Source organism: Meriones unguiculatus, chromosome 12 (assembly GCF_030254825.1).
Source record: "Meriones unguiculatus strain TT.TT164.6M chromosome 12, Bangor_MerUng_6.1, whole genome shotgun sequence".
NCBI lineage: Eukaryota > Metazoa > Chordata > Mammalia > Rodentia > Muridae > Meriones > Meriones unguiculatus.
In genome coordinates this window covers 26,560,420-26,585,224 of record NC_083360.1, presented here as the reverse complement: position 1 = coordinate 26,585,224, position 24,805 = coordinate 26,560,420, and the positions used below count along the sequence as shown (strand labels likewise).

At 42.9% G+C, this 24,805-nt stretch overlaps 1 protein-coding gene across 2 annotated transcripts in view; it reads left to right on the top strand.

Moving 5' to 3' along the window:
• The first annotated feature begins 10,805 nt into the window (after positions 1-10,805).
• Stx18 (syntaxin 18) overlaps positions 10,806-24,805 on the top strand; it is a 95,725-nt gene continuing 81,725 nt past the window's right edge. The window contains exon 1 of one of the 2 annotated variants that reach the window (XM_021649640.2): positions 10,806-11,073. In XM_021649640.2, the coding sequence (XP_021505315.1) occupies positions 10,906-11,073 (168 nt within the window). In that variant the 5' untranslated portion in view covers positions 10,806-10,905. The remainder of the gene's footprint in view (positions 11,074-24,805) is intronic. The other variant, XM_060365404.1, reaches the window with a different exon arrangement.

Here is a 24,805-nt window from a genome sequence, read left to right as displayed (position 1 = left end):
TGCAGCCGAGCAATAACCAAGACCTAAAAATATATCAACTAAAGAAGTGTGTTGTGAGGAAATTCCAAGCTTTATTAAATGCACTTTTGGTGAAAGAGGCCCTACAGAGAATTTCTTAATAAATTTCAAAGAGAGATGCTGGTCACTGGAGGAGCCTACATAAGCAACCGTGGCATCTGTGGAATGTCAGGCTGCAGATGGCCTGAGGCAAGGATCTGGCTAGCACCACAGTCTGTCTTCTTAGGGTGGATCAAGGTCTCTGACAATAGAGTTGGCTCAAGCAGGCACAAGCAGAAGGTCCTTGAGTATCAAGGATGTCCCAGCTTAGGAGAAGCATGAGAGCAAAGCCACCCTAAGGGTCCCCAGGCCACAGCCAGGAGAGATACTGTCCTTATTTCAAACACCTTGGTAACTCATTTCAAAGCTCAGCAACACCCACATTCAGGAAATTCTTCTTAATGTTTAGCCTAAATCTTTCATGCTTCAGCGTAAACTCATTACCTCTCATTGTGTTTAAAGCAGAAATAGAGAACAGCTGGTCTCTCCCACTGGCTCAAACACTAGAGCGCTTTTATTTCATCCATCCCCTAAATCTTCTACTCTCCAGTATAACACTCTAAATCCCAGAACATACCCCATGGCTTACCCAGACCACAGAGGCTGAGCATGTCCTCCTGAGGCCTTCCTTTAACTCAAGACGTTGACCCAAGGTGCTGCTTCAGCCTTCTGTCTTTAGTGTCTCCCTTTGATTGGGGAGATGGATTCCTGTAGTAATACAAATATCCTTCCAGAAGTTGAAGGAATACCCACCGACAGTAGCTGCCCCAGCATCAGCCATCAATCCTCTTTGCTACACACATGCCCAGTATCCTTTATTAGTAATTCTAGAGCAGGACCTGTGTTACACTGTTACACTCTTTATATAACTAGTGTCTCATTTAACATGACAGCCCCTTCAAATAGGCACTTTTTTGTTTTTGTTTTGTTTTGTTGCTGCTGCTGCTGTTGTTTTGAGACAGGGTTTCTCTCTGTACTCCCTGGCTGTCCTGGAACTCACGCTGTAGACCGGGATGGCCTCCAGAACTCAGGGATTTGCCTACTTCTGCCTCCGAAATGCTGGAACTAAAAGCATATGACACTATGCCTGATAGTTTTATCAGGGTAAAGAAGTGGCTTAAAGAGCTCAGGACTAACAAGTGACTGAGATTTGAACCCAGAGTTATCTGGCACAGAACACCTGCCCCAATATCAGGCTAAGATCTGCTTTCCTGCACAACCAAGTTTCACCGAGCCTGGGATACCTGAGACAGCCAGAAGAGACAGGGCCCCTTTTCTACAGCTCTACTGCAGGGGAGAGGCTTCTACGTTGTGTCTGTGGACCTGGGTGCACATGTGTGTGTGTGTTCTTATGGGGTCAGAGGACAACATTAGGTGTCAGACAACAACCTTGCTTGACATAGGGTATTTCTGCTGTTCACCCAGACTTATGCCAGAGTGGCTGTCCCTTAGCCTTCTGGGGATTCTGTCTCCACCTCCCATCTTGGTGTAGGAACCCTAGGATTATAGACATGTGCTTCTGCTCCCATCCTTACATGAGGTCTGGGGACTCAGACTACCCACTGGGCCATCTTCCCAGCCCTCTTTCTAATTCCTTTCCACATTTTCCCTCCCTCCACCCCACAGAGCAGGCTAAGATTAGATAACTCTTAAAATTTTTCATTTTTCAAAAATGTCTTTGAAAACAACTTAAGCTGGGTGTGGTGAGATGCCCCTGTAATCCTAGCTCTCCACAGCAGGATAGGGTGATTTTGACTTTGAGGCCAACCTGGGCTACTCAGAGAGACTGAGGGAAAAGGGAACAAAGTAGGTAGGGAAGGTGAGAATGAGCTGCCTGAGATGGCAGCTTCATGTTCTCAGAGAACATTTTGTCAAAGAGTTGTGGAAGAAAGTGTCCCCCCAGGGACAGACTAACAGGGCCAAGAAGGGAGGAGAAGATACAGAGCCCTGTAGGAGCCCAGCTCATTTGGCAGACTCCCAGGCTGGGCCCTTCCCCTTCCTGAAGGGGGCTGTTCCCTTGCTCTAATCAAGCTGGTGCATATACTCTCTCCCTGCTCGGGCCTTCTCTCTTTCCTGACAGTCAATTCTCCCCTGTATCACAGAATGAACTTGGCAAGTCCCTAGATGACCACCCAAACACTGGCTAAGAGATTGCATCTCAAAGCAAACAAGCAAGCAGACAGGACATGAACAAGATTAAAAAAAAAAAAATCCCAACCATCCATTATGATGTATTAAGGAACAGGAGCAGCCATGGTCTTCAGGTGGGTAGTGGGTCAGAGGGGCTCTGCTCTCACGAATGGATTAGTAATGAGTTACCTGCAGTGGGTGTGTTAAAAAGGCCAGCAGGGCTTTTCCTTGTACAATCTGCTATCACATCTGGCTCTGTAGGACCTCAGGATTCTACAGAGTTTCCAGCAGCTAGAAGACTATCATCTGATGTGGCCCCATGACCTTGGGCCTCCAGGGACCCAGGACTGTGAGAACTGTGATGATTAGTTTTAAATGTCAGCTTGCTATAACCTAGAATCTCCCAGAAAAAGAGCCTGAACAGGAATTGCCTAGATCAGTCTGTCCTGTGAGCATGTCTGTGGAGATCACCTTAGTTGCGGTAGAAAGTGTCTGCCCACGGTAGGCAGCCCCATTCCATAGGCTAGGCCTTAAGCTGTCTAAGAGTGAAGAAGGCTACTGAGCACAAGCCACAAGCAAGCAGGCACATGAGGGCTTTTGTTCCTCTCTGTCCTGACTGTGGATGTGTATGAGCTGCAGTTTGAGATCTTGCCTTGACTTCCCTCAATGATAGTCTGTGACCTAGAATTGCAAGCCAAATAAACCCTTCTTTCCCCAAAGTTGCTTTTTGTCAGGATATTTTGTCACAGAAACAAAAATGAAACTTGGATAGGAACAAACCTTTATTCTTTATAAATTATTCAATCTCAGATATTCTATTGTAGCAACAGAAAAGGGACCAAGAGATGCTCCATGACCACATTTAATGATAATTACCTTTGCATGCATTTTTCTATCATTTTAGCTCTTGACCAGTTCTGATGTAGAAACTTAAGTTTTGTTTCATATTTCCTGCACCCAGCCCAGCACCATGTATCGGATAAACAATGGAACCATTTCGAATGTCTCACTAACTGGATATAGGGATAGACTTATGGGACACCCCAACACACACACACACACACGCACACACACAAACAAATCAACACTTAGCAAGTATTCCAGTTCCTAATTAAAAAAAAAAATTCAGAGATAAACAGGTCTCTCTGTATAAAGACTATGCTAGCCACCCCTACTTGTAGCACACAGCTGGTTCCAGGGCATTCAATAGTCAGGCCATAAGAAATGCCATTAGCTTACCGTGTGACCTTGGAAAAGTCACCTGTGTTCTCATTCCAGAGATGAAGAGTGTGGGTCTGGCTAATAGTTAAGGCCTTTCCAGTTCGAGGTTTCCATAATTCTGTGGCTATCTATAGACTTATCTAAATAATCACAAAGACTACTTCATGCTAGAGAAGCACAGTCATAATAAACTAAAGCAGAACCAAATGCCCTTCAGTATCCTGTTGTGAACTATAAAACATCCCTAAAATCACATTTTCCCCTTGAAACAGGATGTAGGAAAAATATTTTCCTATTAAATTCTCTTAAAGTGCAAGGGAAAGCATTTCTTCTGTGATTCGACATCCAACTCAATAAAAATGAGAGGATTTCATTGTCTTAATTACAGAAGACACTGTCAGAAGGCAGAGGGCAGGAACTCAGACTGGAAACCCTGCTGTCACACCAGCAGCACAATTCTAGAGTTTTCTGGGGGGACCATTCAAGGGTGTCTTGAGCAGTTTATTCTGTTATTATGTCAAGGGAACCAGTAAATACGCTTTTATGAGGTGATTTATGAAACTCCTGGGGTGGAGAAAGCAAGTGCCGGGAAGAGGTCACACCAACTTCCAAGCCTGTGGGGGCAAGGAAAGGGGGACCTGAGTTTCAGTGACTTGATTATGCTGTCATTGGGAGTTATGTCCTCTGACATGCAGCAAGCAAAGCAGGATTACAACCCGAAGAGGGGCAGAAAGGACCAGAAACTTCAGAATGTTACCTTGTACTTTAGGTACCCAAAAGTTTCTATATTAAGCCCTTGGAAGACAGAGATACTTATGTCCTCACATCTGTAAACACTAGTGTGTTATACACACAAGGGAGGGGAGGGAGAGGCAGGGATGCTTTCAAATTATATTATAAAGACAGCATACTGCACATCATACAAAGGAAATAGCACAGACATGCTTCAATGGCTCAGCATGCAAACACTTCCCAAGTTAGTCTGTTCTGTCTTAACCCCTTTCCGGCCCAGATACCCCTAAAGGAGCACAAGACCAATATCAGCAGCAACAAACTCAACATCTCCAGCAGTGCCTGAGCCCAGACACCCATCAAGGGATGAGTGCAAGGGATGACAATGAGACACGGACATGGAGAATACCAGCATGGCTGACCACTCCACAGAAGGATGAGCCTGAGCTAAAGGAGACCAGTGCCTTTATCTTTCCCCAATTTTCCCTCATAACCCCCTAGAGGAGATGAGGTAATAAGATGATAGACTGCCAGCTGATCTCTGAATAAAGAACAGTTTTGAAGATTCAGTTCCATCTCTGCTCATTCACATCTATCTATAAGTGGCAGTCACTGATGAATTCTGGTATTTTGGTAATGGGATAGGGAGCAAGCAGGCTCACACATTCTGTTCAGAGAGAGAGATAAAGGAAGGAAGAAAGGAAGGAAGGAAGAAAGAAAGATCGAAATTAAATAAAGAAAGAAAGAAAAGAAAAGAAAGAAACAGTTGAATCTCTGTTTACCCAGGAAGATACATATGGGTTCTACCAGCTAATGATCATCTCCTGATTTCTGTTGCAGCAGAATAAGGGCATTTCCAAGATGTCCTGAGCCCCAGTTTCTGAATATCTGAGCATACGTGTTGCATAACATTGAGGTCACATGTGGAATTAAGACTGCTGGCCAACATGTGTATTAGTCAGCTTTGTTCTACTATAACAAACGTCTGATACAATCATCTTAGAAAGAAAAAAAAGTTTATTTGTTGTTTATTTGCTCACATTTGGAAATTTTGGAAGTTCTGGTCCATGCTAAACTGGCCTATAATTTTGGTTCTTTGTGGGAATGTGTGTCACAGCAAAAGTGCTCACCTCAGCAGAGAGCAAAGAGAGAAAGGAAGAGACTACAGTTCCCTTTGAAGGCACACCCCAAATGACCTATACCCACTCCACTAGAGCCCTTTGCTTAAAGATCCCATTACCTCCTAACAGTGCCTGCTAAGCCTTTACTTTATGGGCCTTTAGAAGAAGTCTGTAGAACACAGTCCTCTTAAAGCCAAAGCAAAATGTCCTAAGCTCAGTTGCTTAGAAGTAGTCATGCAGTAGATTACACAGGTTTGAAAATGAGAACCCAGGGGTATAGCCCAACAACCAGCGGACAACTGCCAGGAAGGGCGAAGGATGCTTATGGATGGTTCTTACTCAGAGAGGTCACAAGTGGTGGGCAGTGTTCCTGCCTTTTCAGGGAGAGCTCAGGAAAATCTTTTGACCAAAGTCAAACAGCTAGTGCTTGCTGCAGTTGGGATTCAGACCCAGGCCTTCTGTTTCTGATGCTTTGTGTGGGTTTCTCCTTCTAACTAGTCATCCCCTGGCAATTGTTTCCTGAACTTCCAAGGTGGTTTAGATGCCCCAGAAACGTTTGCTAGGTATTAAGATCCTCAAGGCTCCTCCTGTCCAGAGACAGTAAAGCGACAGTAAAGACAGGATCATATGTGATCCTATGGCAGCTGGCTGACCAAGCGTTAGAGTCTGGTGTCCACAGGTTCCACAGAGTATGCTAACTACACTAGTGCTTGAAGAGACTCTGGCCAGTGCAAGCCTGGCATTCAGGGCTCTGGCAGGCCTTGCCCTTCTCCTTCAGTCCCTCTGAATTGCTAAAAACCATTGGATTACATTCCTAGAACTGGCCACCAAGATCTATTCCCTTATTTGGCCATTTTCTGCTCATGAGTCTAACTACCAAGGTCCAGCTATCAAAGTCTTAAAGTCCAATAATCAAAACCCCCTTTGGTTCTCTTAATTAACATGCCCAATGAAAACATACCACTGCATCCTAGCCCACTCTAACACAGCCCTCTCCTTTTTCTCTTCTTAAAAATTACACCTGCAAGGTCACTTGAGGTTGTTTTTCTGCCTGAGTCAGAAAGCAGCCTCTTTAACTTTTCTTTCCCACTTAATAAACGGTCTCTCTGTGAAAACAGGTGTTTGAGAGTTTGTGCTTAATCTGGGATCTGAAGGTAAAATCCTGTTATGTGGGGGTCTCCTTCAGTGTTTCCTTTGGGCTCTTCTGAAGGCTTTTGTTCACGAGGCCATACACATGCATGGAGCCTGGAATTGGACTCCATCAGACATTGGGTGCTTGGCATTAGTGAGTCACTCCCATTCAAGTTGTGACTCTCCGTATTAACACTTATGGAGCCCAAGGACCAACTCTTCAGAGCCATAGTAAAGATTCGTGGGCTGCAACTTCTAAGAGCGTTTCTAACAAGTGAACATCTTTAGGGCTGAATTCCACGCTGTGCCAAGCTGTGCGTGTGCCACAGCATCCTATCCTTATTAGGCCTGTACTCCTGACAATTTATTTGTACCTGGAGACAACAGGAATCTCCTGGTGAGAGAAGAAAACTTTTCCCTATGGTCAATGCTGATGGCAGGACCACCCTGCCAACAATCAGCTAGTTAACCCTTGTTATAAATACATACATACATACATACCTTCCTTGTCTTCTTATGTGCAAATAGTAGAGGACAAGGCTTAGTCCGGATAACTTTCAGAATTAGACAATATCTCCGCCATGATTGCCTGAGATACGACTGGCAGAATTAAGATCATAGGTAATGTCATACCACATTTTGTCTTTGTAACTCTATCTTAAAAACCTATCCACATGGCCCTGGAGTTGGGGGTGGGAGACAAATGGAGTATGCTCAAGAGCCTAGGACGCATTTTGTCCCTATGATGACACTCTTGTTGTGGAGTGGGGCTGATCGGTGCTGCTGCTCTGGGATTGGCTCACCTTCTGACCTACAATTCTGAGAAAAGCTGGTCATTCACTGACCTCTGGAGTAGTTGTGAACATGCAACAAGCACTTCTTCCTTTTCTGCAACTTTTGAAAAGCGGAACACCTTTCCAGACTGACAAGCCCTACTCCAGATAATACTGCAGAACTTGTAAACAAACCTGCAACCGAGAATTGCCTCAAAGGAGAAGCTGGGAACAAGACCTGAGAAACACGGAGAGCGACGTGTCATCGGCCATCCTATTCACTGCACACTTGATGGAAGGTGCCCTTTTCGGCATCCTTTCTTACCAGTTTAGCTCATTTTCTCTCTACCCCTCCTTTGAGGATGGGCATCCTGGTCAGCTGAAGTTCTCTAAAAATGGAAGATCATAGGGAGATCAAAGAGACGGGAATGAAAGAACACAATGGTAGGGAGCTGCAGGATTTAAAGTCAATGCAACTGGGGATGGCTTGTCTGTAGGGATGAGTGCCCAAACAGGGACCAACTGAAAGAGAGCCTCAAACTGAGCAAGGCAGGAATAGAAGAGAGAGACCAGCAAATGAAGTGGGGAGGGTGTGGGAAAGGAATGGAATTGTGGTGTGCAATTGTTTCCTGTGGTTGCAGTAACAGGTGCCAACAAATTTGGTGATTTAAAACAACAGATATTTTCCATAGTCCTGAAGAAAGATTAAAGTGTTTGGAGTCCCACACATCCTTCTGAGGCTCTTAGGGAAGAACAGTTCCTTGCTTCTTCAGCTCCTGGTGACTGTCAGCATTTCTAGGCATGTGGCTATATCTGCCTCTGTCTTCACATCCCATTGTTGGCATTTTTTTTTTAAATATATAGACACTGTTATTGACTTTAGGACCTATGTTGTCATCCATACCTGTAACTGTAACATAGTTACATTTACAGATCCTGTTTGCAAGTTTCGGGTTCTAATGGCCATTAGATATAGGGTGATGTTGGAATATAAGGTCTAAGAAAAATCTAGATATGGACAGTTCTTGAACATATATCATTTAATTCATTACAGGGTGGGAGAAATCCAAAGTAGAGTGAAGCAAGTCAGAAGGTCAGGGCAAGCAGACTTTTCTTTGGAATTTATTTAGGGTTTTATGTGCTTGCCATCACTTGAGGCTGGACAGCCTGTCTGGAGTTCACTTGGGTCTCACCTACACCACAGCTTTCTCTGCTTTTACAGATCCATTCAGAAAACTTAGAGGCTCATCCCTACTTCTCTACCCTCATCCAACTGCACCAAGCACATGGCTCACACAAGGCACCACCCACACACTAAAATATTTTACGGAGCTCAGTGTTCCTCTTACATAAAACCTCTTCCCACTTATCTGCTTTCTAATTTCCTGGACCCCTCCAAGATTCTGGCTTTCTCTTCTTTCCCCTAATTCAACTCCTCCACTTTGTTATGGAAGGCAATTTAATTCTCTTTCCATTTACTCTGCCCCAGGCTTACCTTTGCATAGCCAAAGACTCATTAATGTCTCCGTAAAGCAAAGCGCCATTTATGCAAGATGCAAGGCAGAGTCATTGGCACAGACTTTGTGGGCACGCACTCTCTCTCTCTCTCTCTCTCCCTCCTCCTCAAGTTGTACGGACAGTTTTCTTCAGGAATGATGAAGCAGCTAAACTCTGGATGTTAAATAATCTTTTACTTCTTTTCTGTTATATGAATATTTCCTTGACACGTATTTCTTCTAAACATGTCTTTAATGCTGTGGTTCTCAAATATTTCAGAAAACTTTTATATTCCTACAAAATTATGCAGGGCCTTTAACAATTTTTGTTTACATGGATTTTATCTATTGATAGTTACTATATTAGAAATGAAATGGGAAACTTAGAAATATATATCCACCTAAAATAATTAGGGTACATCTATTACATATTAGCATAAACATCTTCATAGGGAAAATAGTTTTCAAAACAATAGAGAACTTGGTAAGAAGAATTGGCACTTGCAGTTTTGCAATTCTCTTTTAAGTCTGGCTTAATGGAAGACAGCTGCTCTGCATTTAGCTTATAAGATCAGTGTCTCTGGAAAACTCAACCATACAACTGATTAGAACATGCAAGTGTAAAGGCACATATGATCCTAGGATTATTATGGAACTAGCTTTTCATCTTGCTGACTGTTAAAAGCTGGATTTTAACATACATCATAGCTATGCTTCCCTTTTAAGAAAAACAAAATCCAGAAAAATTGGTATTGAATTAAAACTAAACCATGGGGTCCCACACTCCTGGACAAGAAACAATGGGCAACTATGACTGGTGAGAGGGAGAGTTAGCCTAGGGATGAACCCACTAGTTAGTTGTCCAATACAAAGTGATTACCCCTGAAACCATATACACAACACCAACAACAGCCAGGTTCAGCAGGTTGTGCTTACATATTCATGGAGACTTATACGTAAGAATAATAATTCAGGGAGAGGGGACCATCAATTTGAGACTGAGTTGGGGGATGTGGAAATAGTTGGAGGAAGAGGATTTGAGGGGACTGGAGAAGAAAAAAAGGGAAGGAGTCAAAGTGGTGTATTTTAATTAAAGGTGTATACAAAATAAAATGAACCATGAACCAAGCCTTCAGAAAAATTTTATTGGCTGGCTTTATTCAACTCAAGTAATTCTCTGTCTCTCCCCCTTTTTCTTTCTCTATGATAACTATGATTCAAGAAAACACTCTTCAAAACTACTCATTAAGTATGAACATAACTCAGTATCAAGGTCAATCTGGCTGGTCGGTGGTGGGGCATGCCTTTAATCTGAGCACTTGGGAGGCAGAGGCAGGCTAATCTCTGTGAGTTTGAGGCCAGCCTGGTCTACAAAGCGAGTTCAGGACAGCCAAGGCTCTGTTAAACAGAGAAATCCTGTCTCAAAAAACCAAACCAAATCAAAACAACCCAAACCAAACAAAACAAAACCCACCAGGGTCAGTTTGTTTAACTTTTGCCTGGCTCTGATAAGTTCCTAGAAGCTCTCCACATCTCTACTCAGAGATGTCCGCTCTGGGCCTCTTCTGCATCATATGTAAGAAGACTAAGGACAACCATATTATCAACAACGGCAACATCTACCAGTCACGTACTAAAAGTCAAACGATATGAAAACATTTTATATGAGCATTCTTTTTAATTCTATACATGCCAGGAAGGCGCTGGTTTTGCTTTACTGAAGTGTTGGAGAAGGTTGGAGAAGAAAGACCTCTGGCCCCTAACTCTATACACTTACCCTGTCCTAGCTCCTGCACCCAGATGGTCATCATTCGTTGCTGCTCAAGGGGATCCCTTGACGACAAAGGTCAAAAACGTTACGCCTCCTTCCTGTCAACCAAACCGCCCGCCGGCTTTCTAAAGAATCATAAGGGAGAGATCTTTCTTGCTTCCTGAAGCTTTCGTTCCCGAAGCTCAGTTCTAGAAGCACTGGGAAATTTCCGAGCGTCTGAGCCCGGCGAAGTTTGCAGGGAGAAGAAAGGCGTGCCGATGCACTGAGTGTGGCTATCTGGAGTGGAGATTCCGCGCGCTGGGCTGAGGTCGGAACCTTTCTCCACTCGCTGCGGTATGCGGAACCTTTCTTCTCTGACTACAGTTCCCAGGCGGAGGCGTGAGAAATAGGAACGTCCCTCAGTGACCGGTTCTTGCTGGGGTCGCCGGCTGCTGACGTGTGCCGACTGGCTTCTGGCCGCGGTGCGGGTCGCTATGGCGGTGGACATCACACTGCTCTTCCGGGCCAGTGTCAAGACAGTAAAGACGCGGAACAAGGCACTGGGAGTGGCGGTGGGTGGCGGGACCGATGGCAGCCGGGACGAGCTGTTCCGCCGAAGCCCTCGGCCTAAGGGAGACTTCTCCAGCCGGGCCCGCGAAGTGGTAAGCTGGTTGCTATGGGAACAGCGGGCGGGAGATGGGGGCGGATCCGCACTCCGGACCCTGGACCCCAAACTAGACCCTGCCTAGTAAGCTCTCAGTGCAGACAGGGAGTCTCTTGCGAAACAGAAGCGTCGGTCTCACGGAGCCGACAGCTGGCTGTGGCTGGCGACAGGTTTATTCTCAGGAAGAGGGATGCATATCCGGACACTGTAGGAAGTAAGACTTGAATTGGTGTTTGGATATTCTTGAAATCAGGCTAACCTTTAGAGGCAGTGAGTTCGCTGACACTGCTGACTAGAGTGCCAGGGAAAAGTTCCCGCAGTCCTTCGCTTCCTGTTGCAAAGCTCACCACTCTACCTTTGCTCCTTTCACGTACTTGTTTGGACCTCCTCTTGCGCGTAGGGTTTTAAATCCACACTCAACTGAACTCTCCTTTACCTTGGCCTCAGTAGGACTCAGTACCCCCTGAACTGGTTTAGGATATCAACAGTGTGGGGTAAAAGGTAGGGGAAGCGTACGTTTCAGCAGCACTTAAAAACAACACCCATTGTTGTTACTGTCCCCTAAACTGCTTTCTGTAACCTGAGCACAGCCGGCTTTTGTTCATCTCCAAAGTAGGAACCTTCTCAATAAGGGCAGAAACAATGTTGACGTTATCTTTGCGTAGCACAACCAACAGCATTGCTTAGTAAATTATCCTTTGATGAATGGATGAACGAGCAAACAGATAATGACTGTCACCACTAAACAGGAAAAAGAGAAAATGCTACAAATTCCTTTGTATCTATGACACCAAGTTACATGTTATTTTTGTAGCACTAGAGGCATATGCAGGCAGTCCTATTTAAGAAACACACACACATACAGAGACAGAGACGGGGGGGGGGGGGCGCGCGGGGAGGGAGTGCAGAGATCCAAAGCATTGAAAGGTACAGGTAAGGGGGAATCTAAGCTTTAAGCTTCACTGATTTTCCAGTAAGTTTACCACTGCTTGACACATAGTTTATTGCTTGGCACTTTTTTTTTTTTTTTTTTTTTGAGACAGAGTTTCCATGTAGACCAGGCTGTCCTTTCTAAACTCAGAGAAAGATGGCTGCCTCTGCCTCCCAAGTGCTGAGATTAAAGGCACACCAGATGACACTCAGATTTTTTTGAATTAATACACATATGCACGAGTTAATGAACGACTGTTTACAGATAATGTCTAAGCACAGAAGGGTGAATGGATCAAATAAATGCCATGTCACTTCCTCCAACAATAAACATCTACTTACCTTCTGACCAGCACTGTTTTAGAGTAACGGGATACTTACTCTTTTTGAGTTGTACGGTTCCAGTGGAGGAGGTCCACATACAAACAAAACTCCTGCAGTGTGCCTTGAAGGAGTATTTGTAGGGCACAAAGGAAACAGTGGTTTATTCCACTTGGTGGAGAGGCTTCATGGGACAGTGATGTAAAAAACACATTCCTAAACAAGAATAGTTGGTTTCCTTGCAGAGAAGGCCAGGAAGGACAATTGCAGGTTAAGCCAACAGCATGTGAGGTGGGTCACCCAGACTCCTGGATGGCCACACACCCAGGAGTATGTGGGCAGTGCAATTGGACTTGATGAGCTATTTTTAAAAGGGGGAGCGTGAAGTTAGGGGAGGTAAAGAGGTGGAGTGGATTTGAGAGGAGTTAGAGGGGGAATTGTGGTAAATATGATGAAAACACATCATATGGAATTCTCAGTGAATTAACAAAATGTTTTTTGAAAAGAGACCAGCATGCACAGAGGCATTGAACTAGTACCAGCTTAACGTAAATTGGTTTGATTAACCTAAGAATGTGGGACACTTAGAAAAAAATAAGAGTGGTATGGCAGCCAGAGGGGAATCTTGAAGGACCTTGTAGATCACTCTGCACTTTGAACTTTGCCTTCTAGACCAGTGGTTTTCAGCCTTCCTAATGTGCAACACTTTAATACAGTTCCTCATGTTGTGGTAACCCCTGTTATTTGCCTTGCTACTTCATAACTGTAATTTTGCTACTGCTATGAATTGTAATGTGAATATCTGATATGCCAAATGTCTATATGTGATCCCAGTGAAAGGGGCTTTCAACTATCCAAAGGGTTCATGCCCACAGGTTGAGAAATACTGCTTTAGACAGTCCAGTATTATGTGGACAGTGAAGCCCTGAAGAAGACCCAGGAGACCACACTGTTATCTCAACCATGTTAACCATTAGCCAGACCTATGCTATCAAGCAAGGTTTATTTAACTATAAAATAGCCCCCCCTTTTTTTATTCTAAGGAGACTTTAAAAACTATTGGTCCATCACATATATCATATATCATATGTCACATGTCTTATACTGTGGATCACGTTGAAGGGGGCATGCCTCAGGTTGAAGTGAAAGGAAGGGAAAATAAGGTGTCCTCCATCTTTGTTCTGAGTCTGGCCATGCTGTTGCCAAGGTTGTTGTGACATAGTGTGTGGATGTCACAGTTTTGGTGTGTTGATACTTTTCCTGAAATTGGTGGTTTTTTGATGCTGCACAGATTTTCAGTCCTTAGGAGTAGAGGATTGAATAGTAGAGTTAAGAAGTACAGTTCAGCTAGCAGCCCTGTGAAGAGAAAGCCCTGTTATCCATCGGTTAGACCGCTCCCCAAGTGCTGAAAATGCATTTTTGGCTATTTTCATTTAAAAGCCTCAGGGATGAAGATCCTTGGAAGGTTCAGGCAGCCCCAACAGTGAAAAGAAAGTTCTGAGTTAAAGATGAAGTATCAGCAGTGGCAAACACCTGGAACCTGTGCATGCATTCTTCTCACATACTGCCTCTGACCACAGAAGCCAGCGCTCATTTCCCAGTAGATCCTGCAGCTCAGAATCCCTCAACTCTGTGCCCTACGAGCCATTATCAACTGTTGGGCTTGACAGTTGATATCTGCTTGATATCCTACTGGGCAAATTGATTAAAAATCAATTGCATACCCAAACAGAACCGTACGTAGACTTTTTCAGAATGCGCTTTTAAAGGGCCTGTAGTGTATCTTGTTCAGAATAATCATTTTAGTAGATGGGAAGACATCTCTGTTCTGAGTCTGGCCATGCTATTGTCAAGGTTGTTGTGACACAGTGTATGGATGTCACAGTTTTGGTGTGTTGATAGTCTAGGTGTTAACCTAGACAAGTGCAGTGACTGGGCCCAACTCTTTCCAGCTGAGGTCATGGGCTAGAGCCAGAGGTAGAAGCCAACTTTTTTTTTTTTTTTTTTGGCATTTTAATGTTTTTCTTCCTCTGTTCTTGTATCTTAAATATCTACTTAAATTTTTAAAAAGATTTGTTTTAATTTCTGTGTGTGTACGCCTGTGTGTCTGTGTGACTGTGTGCCATGCATGTGGGGATGCCCTTGGGAGGCTAGAAAAGGACATCAGATCCCCTGGCACTAAAGTTCCAGGTGGTTGTAAGCTGACTGACATGGGTGCTGGGAACCTAACTCGGATGTCTGCAAGAGCAGTAAGTGCTCCTCATCACTGAACCACCGCTCACACCACCCAATAATTTTAAACAAAGTTTTTGTACTTTCCAACATCAAAGAGTTTTCTTCTTGAATTTGTAGTGCATGGGACTTGGAGCAGAAAGGCTTAGATTTGAATCTCTTTCTGGCTGTATGAAGTCAGGAAGTTACTTGAGCTGTTATTCTTTTTGCTAAGAGTAACGGCCATGCTGGCATGGTGGCACATGCCTATAATCCCAGCACTCAGAGGGACAGAGGTAGGCAGATCTCTGTGAGTTCAGGCCAGCTGGGTCTACAGAGCGAGTCCAGGACAGCCAAGGCTACATATACAAAGCAACCCTGTCTCAAACAAACAAACAAACAAACAAACAAACAAACAGAGTGCTAGTCACTTGACTGAGGAAATGAGAAATGGTGTGCAAGTGACGACAAGAGTCTGAATTCTTTGGTTACGAGTAACTTATGAACCACTCAGAACAAAATATGTGTGTCGGCTCACATAATTAATGGCTTGGAGTGTCTTTGTGTAGCTCCAATTCATAAAACCCCAGGAATGGGCCTGATTCTGCTTGGATCCCAAAACTTATGCTGTTGTCTTAGGAATAAGGTTCTTAGTTGGCTAAGTCATATATCTGCTCCAGTATGTGACCAGTATGTGGGTTGGATATTATGATTATAGTCTCATCAGAACCTTAAGAGGAGAGGGCTGTGTCCAGGAATGGGGGGAAAGGGCAGTGGACATTTCTTATGGTGCTTGACATTCCTGATGTTACCAAGAGCATTGTGTATCCATTCATTACTTATCTGTTAGGATAGATGCTTCCCACCTTACCTGCTTGTTGTCTTGAAAGACTTTGGGAATGGCTGGCCCTGGAGGTGCCATGTGGTGTCAGCTACTCTTCCTCATTAATTTATAAGGTTTCAGAGAGATCTACACAGGTACCCAGCACCAGGTGAGCAGTAGGGGCTCCTGAGTAGCATGGAACAGGAAGCCAGGAAACATTGTTTGGTGCTAAGTCTGCCCAGGAAGTTACTGCAACCTCTCAGGCCCAGTTACCACATTAACAAGACTGAGAGCTTAGCCTAGCTAGCCTTCCTTAGCTAGCCATGGGAACTTCCAAGTCATAGATGTTTTGATTCCAAGTAAGGTTAAAGTGTTTCTGAGTTGTTGAGAAAATTTCCTCCAGATTAGGCAAACAATAAAGTTTTGTTCTTTATTATATCTTGCTTTTGTGAAAGTTGAATTTATTTGTTGTGGTTTTTTTTTTTTTTAATCCATCCTCACGAATTCATTAGTTCTTCAGTTCTTGGCTGAAATCCAAAGTTTTTTTTTTTTAAATATATTTATTTTAACTGGGTGTGGTGATGCATACCTTTAGTCCACCACTTGGGAGGCAGAGGTAGGCAGATATCTGAGTTCAAGGCCAGCCTGGCCTACAAAATTAGTTCTAGAACAACCAGAGCTACACAGCAAAACCCTGTCTTGAAAAACAAAACCAACCAACCAACTATATATTTCACTCTGTGTGTGTGGTGTATGTGTATGTGTGTGTGTGTGTGTGTGTGTGTGTGTGTGTGTTGTCGTCTGTCTGTTTGTCTGTCTGCGTGTGTCTGCCTAAGGAGGCTAGATGGGGATGTCAGATCCTCAGGATTGGGGTTATAGGTGTTTGTGAACTGCCTGATGTGGGTGCTGGGAACCAAACTCAGGTCTTCTGAAAGAACAGCAAGTTCTTTTAACTGCCAAGCCATCTCTGTAGCCCTGTAAAGTTCTTAGAGTGGCCCCAGACCAGGTGATTTGGCCTCACTTTGTCATTGCTTCTCTCACGTTCCCCTGCACTCTGCTCCTGTTGTCTCTCTTGTTCTCTTGCATAGCAGGCACCTTTCTACCTCAAGGTCTTTGCATTTGTTGTTTCCTTTACACCAAATACTTCTCCCAGAATACACAGAGAGTGAGTTAACTTCAGGTGGCTCAGATGTTCCATAAGGGAGGCCTTCCTCAGCTGCTTTGTACAAAGTGGTAGCCTTTCTCTTCCTTGTAATGTGTTGTTTTCATTGCTGACATGTTGTGTATACGTTACTTAGTTATCTACTTGACTCTGTGCTTCCTAGGAAAGAGACTGTGGTCTGTACTGAAGCTTCCAGAACAGTGCAGGAATACAGGTTTAATTAGTAAGTACTAATTGACGGCATCTCCTTGCTTTCACTTTTGGAGCTCTCCAGGCCTCTTCCTAGTTATAAAAAGTTGAAGGACTCTTGATTATTTCAGATGCTGATTTATACTTAGCTCAGCATCTGTTATAAATAGTGGCTTTAGTTTTATTAATGAGGTTCAGGCCTTCTCTTAAGGAGAAGCAGACACAGTGCAACTTGGGGGTGACTGACAAGTGTAACTCTCCAGCATCAAATCCTTAGGTCCTCTTTGATTTCCCTTTTAGGAGCCCCAATATTAGGGCCTAGTAAGCGAGCTGGAACCACCTGGGTTGTTATGTGGAGGGGCTGGAAATAAATTGTACCCAGAAATTGGCTGTAATCCTAGTTGAATGGGATTTCAGTGAGGGAACACATTTCAGAAGCAGCGTCTGGCAGCAGGTGCAAAGAGCCAGAGAGAAGCAGAGGAGGCAGGAGATGGGGCCAGACTCCAGGAGCAGAGAGAAAAACTGTGCAGCTGATATGACAGCTGGTAGCAGAGCAGGAGTATGTTGATTCAAACCGATTTTAAAAATATAGGGCAGAAACTGTTTTGCAAACAAAATAAGGAGTGGCTTTGAGTAAAAGCTGGGATGGGAAGGGGGTGCAGGAAAGAGACGCTCATTAGCCAGTGTGCTTTTCTGCTTTTCCCCCTTCTCCTTTAGAACCTTTAGGAACCAACCAGAGAGCTCAGGGACCTACTGACTGGCCTTTTAACTTCACATTGCTGTGTCTTTGTGGTTTACAACAACTGGTGTTTCTTGTATGTAGAGCTCAGTGCCAGAGACTCTCATGATGTCAGTTGTGAGCTGTTTCTTTGGATTGCCCTTCTGGATTTTGCTCAGGACTTAGGAGGACTACAGCTTTTGAAGTTTTGTGTTTCAGTAATTGGTTTGTTCCATTACCTGATTGAATATCTGATGCGTATCAAGCATTGTATGGGTACAAAGGACTTAGAAAATACAGATTAAAGGATGCCTAAGTCTCCTGGGGGAGAATTAGAGGAAACCTCAGAGAGAAAGTAGTAATTTAATTGGGCCATTAAGGCTGAGAACCATCATACCAAACTTAAGAAGGTGGGACCAGTGTGCAGGGAAGTGTGTGAGCTAAGGCAGTGAGGCCCAGCAGTGACAGTGGAGCAAAGGCAAGACAGGAATGAGAAGGGCCACTTACTGAAGGAGGCCTGAGTGATAGGATGGGTCCCTAAACATGAGGATGTTCTGAGTTGCGTAGATGAGGGTGCAAACTTTGGTCTGCAGGCCAAATCCAGCCTGCACCCTGTTGTTAATGAAGTGATCATGTTAATTTTCTTCAAACAGGCTTAGAATGTTTTCATGTCACAGAAACAGCATTGGAGCTGTGTTTGTTGTCAGGCCTCCCTGAAAAATGTTTGCCAGCTTTTGGGCTTATGAGACTTTTTAAACCTACAACTCTTCCTCCTCCCCTTCTTCCTCTTTTTCCTCTTCCTCCTTCTCCTTTTTTCCTTTTTCTTCTTCTTCCTCTTTCATTCTCCTCCTCCTTCCTTTGGTTTTTCAAGATAGGGTTTCTCGGTGTAGCCTTGGCTGTCCTGGACTTGCTTTGTAGACCAGGCTGGCCTCAAACTCAAAGAGATTTACCTGCTTCTGTCCTCCCGGAGTGTTGGGTTTATAGGCATGTGTCACCGCACCCAGCTTGTAACTCTTTTCTTAAAAAAAAAAAATAGTGCTTGAGTGTGCATGTGCGTGCGCGCGCACATGCATATGGAGTCTAGAAGAGGGTGTGAGGTGTCTTCTTTATTATTGTGTATTTCCTTGAGGCAGAGCCTCTCTCTAATCTTGGAGCTTGTGTTTTCTCAGCTAGGCTGGAAGCCAAGAAGTCCCAGGATCCTCCTTTCTCTGCTTTCCCTGGAGCTGAGGTTACAGGCATGCATGAGATGCCCAACTTCTTACAGGGGTGCTGGGATCCAAACTCCATTTTACAGTTGTTCTCTTAACCACTGAGCTGATATTACAGCCTTGTGACACTTTTCTGCCCAGAAATCTTTATACAGCCTCAGGTGTGTAGATTTTAAATTAGGCACAAAAAAAATAAATGTTCACTGATAATCATATATTTATGTAAAACTGTTCTTTGAAATACATAAAACTTTATCACTGGAAATGAAAACAAGTTTTCATACTAATATGAATATTTATTTTGCATAAAGAATGAACTCTTGGCTAAGTATTTGATACTGAAAGATCTTGAGCATTTTCAGCATTTCTCAGAGTTAATTGATAATTTGGTTTTTAAATTATCAATGCAGAAAATGCTGCTTTATATAAATGTATAGCACAAAAAACAAAAAACAAACAAACAAAAAAAAAAAACCCAGCTGAAAAAGTATGCTTTGGGCAGTTTCTGAAGTTGTTGGAAATTGTATCCTAACCTGAAGCCAAAATTCGTTTCTTTAATGAAACTCAATTTGGTAATTCAAACAGGATTTACAAAAACAAACACTCTAACAAGATATACTCCAAAGATACTTTAATCTAATACTTCCATGCTGAACAGTCATGCTATTAGAAGTTTTTGTTTTCTGTGTTGAAACCATTGCTCCTGTAGGTGAAAAAACTTTGTTCTGTAGAATCACTGCAGGAGTTTTGCCTCTAAGCCATGGTGTTTCCGACAATGCTGGCTGGCATCACATGATGTGGCAGTGTGCACAGTGCTGTGTGTTTAGAAAAGGCTGTGGTGAGTGACATCACACATTGTTATGGGGTAGGGGTAAGTACTGCTCCAGCACTTCATTATAGGTTTTCAGTTTGAGTCAAGTTTTGGCCATTTTGCATCCAGAAACTGTTCATTGTTGCCACTTTCTTTGTCTCCTGTGTTTCCAGTTCATTGATTATGAATTTGTTTTGGTTTGGATGTGAAATACGTCCTTCCTCCCACAGGCTCATGTCTGTGAAAACTTGGTCCCACAGTTAGTGATGCTATTTGGAGAGACTGTGCAACCTTTAGGAGGTGAAGCTTAGTTGGAGGAAGCAGGTAACTGGAGCAGGTCTGATCTGTGTCCTGGTTCTGCCTCCATGACTCACGTGCTTCTTTGTCCACCAAGATGTACACAGGAAGCTTTGTGGTTCCACTGTCACAGACAGGAGCTGCCCTACTTACCATCAAGCCTTCTTCACTCATGGTCAGCACTCTCAAACTATTCATAAAATATATTTTTTTCTCTAAGTTGCTGTTGTCTAGTATTTTATTCTCAATGATAGGAGAGTACTTAATATAGGGTAAATCATCTGTGTTCCGTATGCTGTTGGCTGCCCCAGCACACTTTGTAATCAGTTAGTGAGGTAGAGGGAGGAAGGGAAGGAGAAAGGGGAGGGAGTGGGGGAGAACAAAAGAACAGCCTAGCTTTCTGTTGTAAGCACAGGCTTACAAATCCAGCACACCCTGGGCTGGTCCTCATGGCCAGTCAGCCTAGCTGACTGGTACAGATAGGGACTGAATCTTAGGACCCTATTTGCTTCATGTTTTTTTTCCGTGCAATGATTGTGTCATATGCTTCTATGGTCAGTGAGTTGATGATACTCTTCAGCATGCTAAGAACAGTATGGAGTGGAGAAGTACCCCTTTCCTCATTTTTTAGCATTCAGAGCACCCGCAGTTCAACATGTCACCCACTAAGTTACACCTAAAATAATTCCTTTCCCTATGGCAGTTTTAGTGAAATTCTTCCTGATTTCACCCTAGAGGATCAAGAACCACATTTGTCTATACACTGCAAATAGAACCTTGTCTGTTGGAGCAGATATTAGCCAGCCTTTTGCCAACTTGTAAGGCAGCATATGGTTGGCCTTCCACTTATAAGGTTCTCTTTAGAGAAGCTGTACATTGATTCAGCTGTGAATTGAACATTAAAAATTGCTTATGTGTTGAACATGCACTTATATTTCTTCTTGTCAGTCTTCTTTATTAGTCTAACAACTGATGACCTAGCAGTGAGCTGTACTGTGTTAGCATTTAAACTGTGTGAGATCGCAAATCTTGTGCCATTTTATGTAAGGGACTCAAGCTTTTGTAGATTTTGTGTGCATTGGGATTCTGAAACCTGTCCCCTATATCACTGAGAGGGTTACTGTGCCAGGTTGTTGAGTGCTGTAACGTACACCCAGGAGAGCCCACATTTTAAAAAACTCTTTATTTTTTATTGTTTTCTCTAGGAAGGAGGTCTGCTAAGGTCTTTGTTTGGTTTATCTCAGTCACTTTTTAAGAGTTAGAAATATGATGCTAAATGTATAATGCTGATTATGTTGTGAATAATATGGCTTTAGGATTCATGTGAATTTGATGCTTGAGGTTTCTTGTTATGTAGAAATCCACATGGGCTCCCTCTGGTGGGTGAAAGTTCAATGAGGTCTGCAAATGTCAGTCACTCCTACAGTATGAACTCTTCTCAGTTAAAACACCTTAGGTCAGATGTGGTGGCTCAGACCTTAAATCCCATACTTCAGAAGGCAGAGGCGGCAAGTGATCTATGAGGTCAGCACTAACCTGGTCTACATAGACAGTTCCAGGCCAGTCAAGGCCTGAGACCCTGTCTTAAAACACACACACATAAATAAGTAATTAAGTAAATAAGTGCAATTATCTTAAGAGCAGGCTCCTTGAAAATTCCTCTTGGCAAGTACATAAACCTATAAAAATATGAGATGGATTTATTGAATGAACCCAGGAACTTACACACAGAAAGCTTGCAACACAGTAGGAATGTTAAATGCTGAGAGCTTTTTCCTTCGTGGCTTTCAAGTTATCTAAGTATGGAGATACTCGCATGTGCTACTTCCTACATATTGTGGTCTAGCATATGCGTGTTTGTCAAAATGTTTCATGCTAGGACTCACAAACGGAACTCACCCAGGCAGTATTTTCTTCCTTTTACAGGATAAGTTTTTACCTACTTAGAGGCAGTGATAAGATAGCTACTAAACCTATCTGCCTTTTCAGGGGCATCTTCCCCAGCTCTTGATTTCTATAGTCTAAGTAGAAGAGACAAGCAGCAGGACATTGTGACTTAGGAGAAATGAGAAAGGAATTAAAAGTGTGTGTTTTGAGTTTGAAGTCCCTTTGGCCCTAGGCAGTAATTAGCTGGCCCTGCAGACCCCTGCTCTGTGCATCTATTGTTCCTAATTAGAGGTTGTGAGTGGATGGTCCTTGGGAGCTTTTGCAGTAGGGTAGTCCCATGCTTTTTTCAGTTTCTGTCTTGAAATTTCTAGGGTGTATTTTAACATGACAACTGCTCATTGCCTTGAGACATTTTGCCTGAGTCCCTATATGCTTAGAATTTTTCATCCAGATTAAAAAATGATTTTTAAGAAGGTATTTTGCAAGTTTTTTTTTTACAAATGAGTTTAATAATGTTATATACTCTCATAATGAACTACTGTGAGTAGCATACATAATTGAAATTTGTTCATAAAGGTAGTATATACTCATTAAACAATAGAAAAACTAAGAATAGCCATTGTTACAGTTTTGATATATATCTTTCTCGACTCATTTATTTATTTATTATTCATTTTTTGCTTTTTTAAGATTTATTTATTATTTATACAGTAGTCTGTCTGCTTGTACACCTGCACGCCAGAAGAGTGTACCAGATTTCATTATATATGATTGTGAGCCACCATGTGGTTGCTGGGAATTGAACTCAGGACCTCTAGAAGAGCAGCTGATACTCTTAATCTCCAAGCTGTCTCTCCAGCTCCTAACTTTTTGTTGTTGTTGGTTTTTGTTTTTTGAGACAGTATTTTTCTGTGTAGTCTTGGCTGTTCCAGACTCGCTTGTAGCCTAGGCTGTCCTCAAACTCACAGAGATCTGTCTGCCTCTGCCTTCCAAGTGGTAAGAATACAGGCTTGCCCCAGTGTGCCCAGCCTTCTAGACTTTTAATTAAATGAATAGGAAATTCTTCTACTGTGACTTTATGCATCTTTTCCCCTGCCCCATTCTTGTTTTGTCTTTTCTCTATTTCTTCTATTTCACTGTGTTAGCCAGCATTTTTTCTGTGTCAGTATGTATTGCTATATACCACTAATTTATTTGGCTGCATGCCTATTAAAAATATCTCATAACTTATTTACCTGAATATCTGTTGAAATATTGAGACTTGTAACTGCTTCTAGTATGTCACTAGTTTAAATAAATGGAACATTTTTACCAAATTTGTTTCTTAAAAGACAACAACTAGAAATTTAGTTTGTTTTATATTTAATTTTTTCTCCAATAAAGAGTTTACATGTCCTCATATTGTTAAGCAAATGGTTACTGGATCACTTAAAACCATGAAGTTACATTAGAACTTAATATGAGAGAATATGGAAAAGGTGGTAGGCATGGCCACTTAAGCCCATAAGTCCAGCTCTTGGGAGACTGACAAGATGATTGCCACAAGTTTGATATTGCCTGGGCCATAGTAAGTTTTGGCTATTGGAGCATAAAGAGCAAGTACAATGTGTTGGGTGGCTAGCATAACAATGGGTGCTGCAGTGACAGGTTGTAGCCAGTGCTGTGAAGTGACATGGGAGTGGGTGGGCTGAGGTTTGTGGCCTGATGATGAAAGTGTACAGATGCTAAAGGTGATCCTCAATCTATGTAACAGCCTCTTAAAATATAACAGAAGCATTTAAAGTCACAGCAAAAATAAATAAATAAATAAATAAATAAATAAAGAACTCTTAGTAATAACCTTGAAAAAAACTGTACATGACTCAATTCTGTAGCCATCTACAGAGGTCCGGAGGGTGTAGAAGCACACTGAACCTGGGAGGGAAGGGCAGGTATTGCAGAGAGATTTGGCAATCTAAATTAGTTTGTAAGTTTGAAGCAGTTTCTATCAGAATTCTAACAGAACTTTTCTGAGAGGAATGAGAAAGTAATTGCAAAATTCATCTAGGAAAACAGATGCAAGGACAGATAATTGATCTTTTCAAAACAACGGAAAGGTGTGTGCCGGCAGAGCAGGGTGCTGGCCTTCTCAGGCACAAAGCATGCCTGAGCCTCGGCCTAATGAATACGTACAGATAGGACATCTTCATGAGGCCTTTAAGCCTGTGACTGTGTGTTTCAGAGTTAGCCATGCTTTCAAAGGAGACATGTAAATAATTCTTACATGTCTTAGTGTAAATACACTATGAAGGGACTAGCGATTTAGTTATGAAAGTAAAACAGAAGAAAATGGGAAATGAATATTGGCATACCTTGCTTCTAGAGGTGGAGGGGTCTTTCTGAGTCTGCAGTGCCTTAATGATGTTAATGATGCTGGTCCTGATGATAGAGCATAGGGGATTACTAGGCAAACATGGCATGCTAAAGAGTGTATCAGGGTCCAGGAAGAACTTCTTCACTGTCACGTTAGGTTTAAAAAGCCAGCCTGAAAGTTCTTAAAGTTAAAACTGAGGGCAAAACTCCATGCTTCAAGCATGGAAATACTGGCTAGCTGGAGTAACCATAGCAACTAGGCAGTTTGCTACTGGGAGCGACTTTGTTTCTGCTTCTGCCATTGAGAAATTCTTTAATGAGCACATGCTACTTTTGTATAAAAAGCAGAATAGAAGTGAAGGGCCTAGAAGATGAGATTTTACTTGTAGTAGGAATTGAGGAAGAATTAAAAACTTTTGAGTAGAAAAATGTCACGGGTAAGCAAGACGTACGTCTGTATTAAATGTGCTGTGGAAGGGGCCCCTATTTAAAGGATGCCTGTGGTAGAGCCTTTTGTAGAGGAAGTAATTTTTCTGTAGCTCAGCTGGAGTTTCAGGTCAGATTCTCTTACCCTGATCTAGAAAATCACCCACGAATGTTGCATTGACCAGCTTCCTGGCTGGCATTGTAAAAGTAAGCCTTAACAATAGCTGCTATCACTGAGCACCGACCTTACCTGGCCTTGTGTAGCAACTGTCATTGACTGTCCTGCAAGCTAAGGGCCTATCCTGTGAAGAAAATGGGGTTCACCTCCCTGGCTGATCCCCTAGCACTGGCGATGTAAAGAGTGATGTGATGAGAAGGCATCTCATTCCTGGCTG